At 30.4% G+C, this 8614-nt stretch overlaps 1 protein-coding gene across 2 annotated transcripts in view; it reads right to left on the bottom strand.

Moving 5' to 3' along the window:
* The window catches only part of LOC106786553 (homeobox protein araucan-like), a 145261-nt gene that overhangs the window by 92375 nt on the left and 44272 nt on the right, over positions 1-8614 (bottom strand). The window contains exon 1 of one of the 2 annotated variants that reach the window (XM_014748060.1): positions 3440-4545. The exons of the other annotated variant lie outside the window; for it this stretch is intronic. Within the exon in view, the coding sequence (XP_014603546.1) occupies positions 3440-3487 (48 nt within the window). The 5' untranslated portion in view covers positions 3488-4545. Of the gene's footprint in view, positions 1-3439; positions 4546-8614 lie in introns of those variants that run through there. 2 annotated transcript variants of the gene reach the window in all.

Here is an 8614-nt window from a genome sequence, read left to right as displayed (position 1 = left end):
ACAAATTATAATAATTTTATAGTTTATTATTTATATATATCCTAAATAATATATAATACATTTTGTAATATACAAAAATATATTAAATAATAAATATTGTTCTTGTTATTATTTTTATTAGACTAATAAGAGTATCGTTTGATATAATAAACATCCAGAAGCAAGTAGGACTGCGTTATAATTTTAATAAAGCTCAGATAAATTTAGATTATAGCGAGTGAAGCGACATATATGAAAGAGAGAAAGAAACAGAAACAGAAACAGAAAGAGAGAGAGAGAGAGAGAGAGAGAGAGAGAACGTAGATACGTCAACATACTTAAATTAGTTCGAGATTACTCTTCGACTCGGGGGGAGTAAAATTAGCACGATAAATCTATCCTATTCTCAACGAGCACTGCACGTCTTTGCCCAACTTCAACGTCAACGGATTCGTCCTACCCCTCTACCCCTCCCATCGGACTAATCAATTAAACGTTATTTTTCGAATGATTAACAAAGCTTCTTCTGATTGTACATTCTATTTGTTTTGTTATATTTCGTATTATCTGAAGCAACGTAAACACGATTATTGAAACCCCCCTTTCCCCCCACTGCTCGTTATTCTAATTGATTAACTTCTGAGAATTTTTTATGCAACTTTTGGTATACACACACAATTTTTCAGATTAAGATGTAATTGAAATTTAATTTTTTTTTTCTCTGTTTAGAATTAAGATTAATAGTTGTTTGTAAATGATAATATTTGTATGCGTAATTTTTTGTAAATTCATCCTCAGTTTTTCGTTTATATTTAGTTAATTAATTTGGGAACTTAATAAATTTAATATTAATAATATTATTTAATATTAAATAAATGATTTGTTATTTTATTTTTTAATTCTCGGATTAATATTAACTAATAATTGATAATAATTTTGTATATTTTCTAGATTGTTTAGTTAATTAATTTGATAATCTAAAAACTTGTGTATTATATACTTACGACTTAATTCAAATTAAATGTGAACATCAATAAATTTATTAATAGTTAACATTTGACACTATTTAATAATTGACCAGAATTTTGAATGATTTTAATAAATAAATAAAGTGTACAATAATTTTGTATATTTTTCCCATATATTGTTTAATACACCTAATCAATTTCATACTTTGAACGACTCATACGTTTAATTATACATTGACAAATATATTTATTAATTAACAATTAATAAAAAAAAATTGCTACACACGACATAACGATTATTATACTTTAATCGTATTCAACAAAAATAATTATAAACATTTAATAATAAATTTTATACGCGCAAATGTTTAAAAAATTTCCTAAATTTTTACACGATCGAAGTTTATTATTTTGATAATAGAAAACAGTGTTATAAATAACAAATAAAATAAATATCAAATCACAAATTCTAACCTAACCGATACGATTAATCCTAATGCAAATCTTACTTCAACTTCTTTTTTGGAAAAAAAATGAGAGATGTAAAAAAAAAAAAAACGATCTTCACCTAAAATTATTGTATCGAATAACGAGTTAAATAACAATTATACCAATGTAATATTAAAAATATTCATCTCAATTACGTATATATTAAATCTCACGTTAATTGATTAGTATGTTAAAACGATAATCCAAATTATATTTAAATAAAAAAAATAATGTTAAGTTATACAAGTATGATTTCAAATTCTAAGAAGAGCATAACGAAAATGATACTTCAATGAAATCGATATATTACGAACTATGAATTAAATTATTATTATTATTATTATTATTATTATTATTAATATACGTTAAGATATTATAAGTTATGGTCGTTAAGTTTCACGAGATGCGAAGACAACGTTCAGTATGCGACGGCCGTCGGTTAAGTTTCTGAAGTATAGACAGGTGCAACTAATCGATCCAACGATCGATTTCACATTATCCGATCAATTCGATCATAAATCTCATAAAATCTTTCTTCATTATATTTTTTTTTTCCTTTTCAATTTTATTTTTTAATATTATCCACTCTCTCAGCGCGCGTTACGTTTGTTTTATTTTTTATTATTATTATCGAAATCGTTTTATTTTAATTTTATTTGAGTGACATCAATAGATATTATCACACTTTTCCTATAATTCATTATAGATCATTTTATTATTTTTTTTTTCTACTCTATAATCGCGGTTATTTGAAATATTTTTCTGACCAATTTTCATTTTCTTCTTTCGTTCTGTTATTTTATGCCGTTTATATATTTTACCTAATTTTTCTTTTCTTTTTTATTATTATTATTATTGCTAAAGAGTTTTTTGTGACAACGAAAGCCACATTTTTGAATATTGTATTACACAGTTAGTTTTTCGATCTTTTTACGAATAACATAGACAATTTTTCTTACGAATTTTTACATTGCACCGATTTAATAATTTATTTTGAACAATCGTATTATCTAACAATACGTTTTAGATCATTTACATCGTTCGCAATTATTAATCATAACGAATTCTAATTTTTGTTCTAAATTCGATGAAATTTGTTTTAAAAAAATTGCACACATATTATGATAACAATTAATTTAAATTACATCGTGTAGATTGCGCGTATTTTTATTTTCAGCGTAATACATATTGCAAATTATTTTTATTATTTTCGATCGATGCGATCAAATATCTAAAAGTTATCTTACGAATTATATCGAATACATTTAAGACAATAAATGCATTATATCTGTTATCAATTATTATCATTGAAATTTTCGGATGATCTAAAAGATCAAATTTTCACGAACGATCTATAAATTATAGATCATTTTCAGAATATCCTATCAATACGATCATACGTAAATCCGAATATTTGTCCTTAATTTTATTAACTTTTTTTTAACAAACTATACATAACAACCATTATTAATAGAATTGCTTTGTAGATCCGAATAATTATCTTAAATTTAATCAATTGCATATTTACGCACTACACTTATTATCAATAAATACGATTGATACGAATAACCAATCAGGCTCATATTTTCTTTCATTTTCAAATTCCTCGATCATCATAATCATAAATCCTAATTCCCCCATGAAAATGATATCAACCATAGTTTACACATTTAACCTGTCAATTACTAGAAATTAATGTCATATCTTCTAATAACAACCAATAGATCAATCTTAGATTATTCAATCACCATGATCAAAATTCCTAACATGTCTCCGAAATATCAATCTATTGTATATTTTTCACACTGTGCATAAAAACGAATACCATTGACACGATTCGCATAAATAATACATCGGAGATAAATAACACTCTTTCAACAAACCCACCCCGAACGGAATATCATATAAATTTTGTTTTGTTTATAGAAAAAAAACAAAAAACAAAAAACAAAAAAAAAACAAAAAATAAAAAAATATCAATAAAGATAGAAACAACAACATACCTGGGAAGCCGACGGATAGGAATATCCGAATTGAGCGTAGGCCGACATATCTTGATCGAATGTATCAACAAACTCGTTCCTTCCTCGTAGATCTGTTCTAACGGAACGATAAACGAGGGAGGGTTAGGAGGAGGGAGCGGGGAGGGAGGAGGGGTGGTTTAAAAAAAATATTCGCAACACAATAGCACAAATAGTGCTGATCACTCGCGCAGTGCACTAAAACACTCGATCACTAAAGGTCTCTAGGCTCGTTTTCTTCTTTTTGGTTGTTTTGGTGGTCGTCTTCTTGATTGTTGTTGTTGTCGTTGTCGTTGTTGTTTTTGTTGTTATCGTTGTCCTCGTGGCGTGACGAATTTGTAACGAGGATAATGATGGTCTAGCCATCAGGGCGTCTTGCCGTTAGGCTCTAAAGGGTCCCCTGATGAAAGCATACTCTGTTTGTCTCTTTCTAATCTGACGTTTTATTTTATTGCACTAAACGATATTTATTTATTTATTTTTTTTCTTTTTTTTTTTTTTATTTATCTTTATAGATTCGATAAGTATTTTCGGATATACAAACACGTAGTGTATATCAATTTCTTCTTATTTTAAATACCAATCGTATTATAACGAACAGTAACTCGATCAAACGATGTCTTTGAAGATAATGATGATGATAATAATAATAATAATGAAGATGTTGTTGATGACAATGACGATGATGATGACGATGAAGATGTTGATGTTGATGACAATATTATTATTATTATAATGAATAATAATAATAAAAAGAATAAAATGAACTCGTGGCACGAACTACGTAGAGTTTCACGTGATATTAATGTAGAATAAAATAAATATCGCGTCGCGTAGAAACAGCAACAGCAATAGCAGCAGCAGCAACAGCAGAAGAAAGACCGAAAACGCGTGTCCGATACGTGCGATACGATAATAATAAGAATAACGAGAGAAAGTACGGACGACGGGACGGACATTCGGACAGACTTAGAATGCTTTGGGCTTTGCGAGAGAACACGAGCGATTGGTTATGCCAGTTGGTGTCGGTGGTCCGTCCCCTGCTCTCACAGGGCACTCCAGTCTGCGACTGACTCGCGAGCACTCACACCACTTCAGCGACCTTCTTCCGTGCCACTCCGCACCGTCCCGGTTCCCCCTCTGGCGAGGAAAACCGAAAGCACCTTACCCCCACCACTCGCTTGGTTATCGCCTACCGAACGAGCTACAACCAATCAGGATCTCTGATAGTACGCTGACGTATCTGATGGGCGTGTCGCATTAACTATAGTGTGAGTTCTCATTGGTTTAGGGGTTGTACAAGTGTAACGCCCATTTACAATACCAACGCCCATTTTCTTTCCTGCCCCACCTCGAAACTCCTATGAAACCTAACGTTGAACGAGCTACCACCACTAAACAACTACCACCACCACGAGTATTTCCACCACCACCACCATCAATATTACCACCACTACTTCTCTTTTGCTCCGACTCTGGTCTGGTTCGGTCTGGGCTGGTCTGGTCTGGTCTGGTCTTCTGTTGCTGTTACTACCGTTCCTATTGCTGCTGTTGCTGATATTGTTGTGTCCTCTTCTTTTACTTTTCCTACTCTTTCTCTCTCTTTCTCTCTTGACCCCTTCTATTGGTAGTACTTATACTTCTCCTCAGCAACCCTCGAGTACTTACTCGAACGTACTTGGGACAAACAGCCACGGTTGAACAAGGAGAAACGAGTGTGTTTACGCGAGTCCTACTCTTGTCAAGCCGACGGGCCAAAGGGACTTAAATAAATCTCCAATCCCTCCCCTCCATTTACCTTATTCACCCCTCCCCCTTCTCCTACTCCTCTCTCTCAGTCTCTTTTTGCTCTACAACAAAGCCACCTTCTTCCGGCTAATATCCTACTACTATTGTTCAACTATGAACCTGTCACTTCCTCTATTTCTCTTTTTTTCTTCTTCTCTACCTATTTTCTTGCTTCGTCTATCGTGAAATCTTTAACGAGGGACATTCGATTTAACATCAAACTTATTCTCTATTCGCCTAATTTCATTTTCATCAATTATTTTTAATCAATTACCCTAGAATGTTTGTTTAATTGATTTAAATCAATCACTTGTTGCAATTTCACATATTCCGTAATATATTTCGAAATTTTTGAATAACTTTGCGTAGTATATATTAAATATCTAAGAAACTGAATTATTGATTAGAAATAAAACACCGTGTTTCGTAATTTTAGGTTATAATTCTTGTCGAATTTCTTTATACGATTTTATCAAGGTCATCTTATTTTTCTGTTTCAACGATCCGAATTATTTTTACGAATTTGATCAATATCAATCGTATCAAACCGTTGTATCATTTTTTTCTTACACTTATCTCTCAACGAACACGTAATTTTACATTTTTTACATCCTTTTTCTTATTTCTTCGTTTCGTTTATCGTGAAATTTGTAACCAACAATATTCAAGCAACAATATACGAAACTATTTTTCTACCTGCCCTTCTGGGTCTTTTCCTTCTTCATCTTCTTCTTCTTCTTCTTCTTTACTTTGACCAAACGATCAAAAGTCTAAACTGAGAACAGAATTTTACTTGAAAATATAATAACGATCAAGATTATAAATTTTTTTTTCCATTGCAGATTAATTTTTTTGCAAAAACATTCTCATTCGAGGTTGAACGATATTAACTTATGAATGATCGCTGTGAAACTAGGGTATAATCGTTTAGTTCGGACGAATGAACATCCTAACTGACGACTCAACCATACTTATTTCATATTAGCTAAAAAGGTAATTCTTCTAGCTCGCTGATTCTTCTCGTTTTAAAAGATTACCTCTCTTTCTCTCTCTCTCTCTCTCTCTCTCACTCTCTTTTCCTTTATTTCTATCCTTTCTTAACCACTTGGAATAATTTCACGGATCATTAACTCTTTACCCCAACCTTTTTCTTCCTCCCTCCCACCCTTCCAACCCTTCCTTCCTTCCTACTTTCTCTTGTTTCCCCCACCCCTCTCTCTCTCTTTCTCTCTTATATTTTCTAACATTTTAGAAATGATTCATCCATTCTTAAAAAAATTTTAATCTTTCGGATTAGTTATCAGATTAAATATGATTGACAGAATAACATTGTAGACATTTTTTTTGATTTATTGTAAATTGTAACGACATTGATGTCGATTCCAAAGACATCAATGGATGTTAAATATTATTATTAGAGAAAGTATTCGAACGGTGTGTATGTGGTTTGGATTAAAAGGAAGAAAACATAAATATTGTTTATTGAATAAAACGGATGATTTATTCTAAAAGTTTTATTTTTAAGTATTTTTTACGTTAAAGGCACACGAAATCGGTTTGTTATGTAAAAGAATGACATGAAAGGTCTTCTAAGTTCTTTGAGAGAATAAAAATGCTTAGACGTTTCTCCATTTTTTCCCTTCACTCCACCCTTTCTTCTCTTTCTCTTTTTATTTCTTTACGCAGAGAATTCTTGAAGCCGGGGATGATCGCTATTATTTTCTTATTTCTTTCGAATCTTTTTCTTTTCTTTTCTTTTCTTTTCTTTTTTATTTTTTTTTTGAATGATTTATTACCATAAGGACGGAATACAATGATGACTACATAGGTGGGGACTGCATACCGTGCATATTTTTTTTTTCTCCTCTTGTATGAACATCATAATAGCATGATTTTTTTCGTAACGTTAACTTAGCCCCGCCTACTCCCATAATCCATTGACAAGATCCTTGTTAACTTTATCCATTTCTTTTGGAATATTTTCCTTTCCTTTTTTTTCACCTTTTTTTTTCTTTTATTATAATAATGAGTAAGGGAAGAAGTTGAGTTCTGTAAACCGCACAATAACCATTTTTGTCAAACTGTTTCCATGTTCGGGACATGTTTATTTGTGGTATCCTGTTGAGATCCCCTAAACCTTCGTCACTTTCATTCATAGTTAAGATTTCAAAGTGTCGAAATATAAATACAGCGGAGCAGTTATAGCATGCTTTCGCATTCTTTACTAAATTAAGTGAAAAAAACATTCCATGCACCTGTACCCTTTCTCTACTACGAGAGATTATAGTTGTTTCATATAAAATGCAACGTATTTTATATACGACGAACGTATGCAATTATGGCACATCAAATATCCTACTTTGGACGTGTATTTTTTAATATTTTGTTCGAATAAAAAAAAAAAACAAAATAAATCAATTATCAACAAGAAAAGGGCTCAATAATTTGTCACGTTCAGCGTACAGTTTTCATTTATTATCTAATTCGAAATTTTTTTGATCAAATAACATATAAAAAATTTAATATTTTAATTTCAAATGTGATGATTATATATTATTCATAAATAATTATTTCATTTCGTTATTATTTTTTTTTTAAATATTATATTTTTATAAGGATTTGTGTAAAAGAGAAAAAACATAAACATATCGAGAAGATATAAAATTTAGGAATGTGTTTAAATATACCAAAAATTGTAAACGTCAATTTACGTTGAAATCCCTGTTGTCATTTTTTAAATCGTCCATGTTTAAACTGACAGAAAACTTTAGAGACATTCTAAACCCAATGGAATAAAACGTGAAGATTGAACGATAGATTCGGATTAGTAGAATGAAAACATCTTTTGTTGCTTCATTTCTAACATTTTTAAGCATGTTTTTAGGTATACCATAGCGAGTTAGTGAGTCACAATACTTAAAAATGAAAGAATAAGATGAAAAATGTAGGAAATGAATTTCGTATATATCTTGTAGGTGTATTGTCAAAAACATTGCTTATTATTACTAACAATTGCACCACAACTATGAAATTCATTATTTATCCAAATTCTAAAGAATTTGGATAAATAATGTTAAGTACAGTATGGTAAGTTAGTTAAATGATTTGAGAATGATAAAATGGGATGTAAAATATAAAAAAAAATAATAAATTCAATATTCACTAAACTAAAAGACAAGGTTGATAAACTAGAACAATCTAATCTAGTCTATAAAATACCTTGTGTATGTGACAAATGCTACATKGGACMAACWAAACWAAAATTMAAGAAAAGACTAGAACAACATAAAAATGATTGCAAATCTATAAATGCTCAAAAAAGTAATATTACTGCGTTAGCCGAACATCATTTTGTAACAGGACACAAAT

This window comes from Polistes canadensis, unplaced genomic scaffold (assembly GCF_001313835.1).
Source record: "Polistes canadensis isolate GaletaPanama2010 unplaced genomic scaffold, ASM131383v1 scaffold_76, whole genome shotgun sequence".
NCBI lineage: Eukaryota > Metazoa > Arthropoda > Insecta > Hymenoptera > Vespidae > Polistes > Polistes canadensis.
This window is presented reverse-complemented; position numbering and strand designations above follow the sequence as displayed.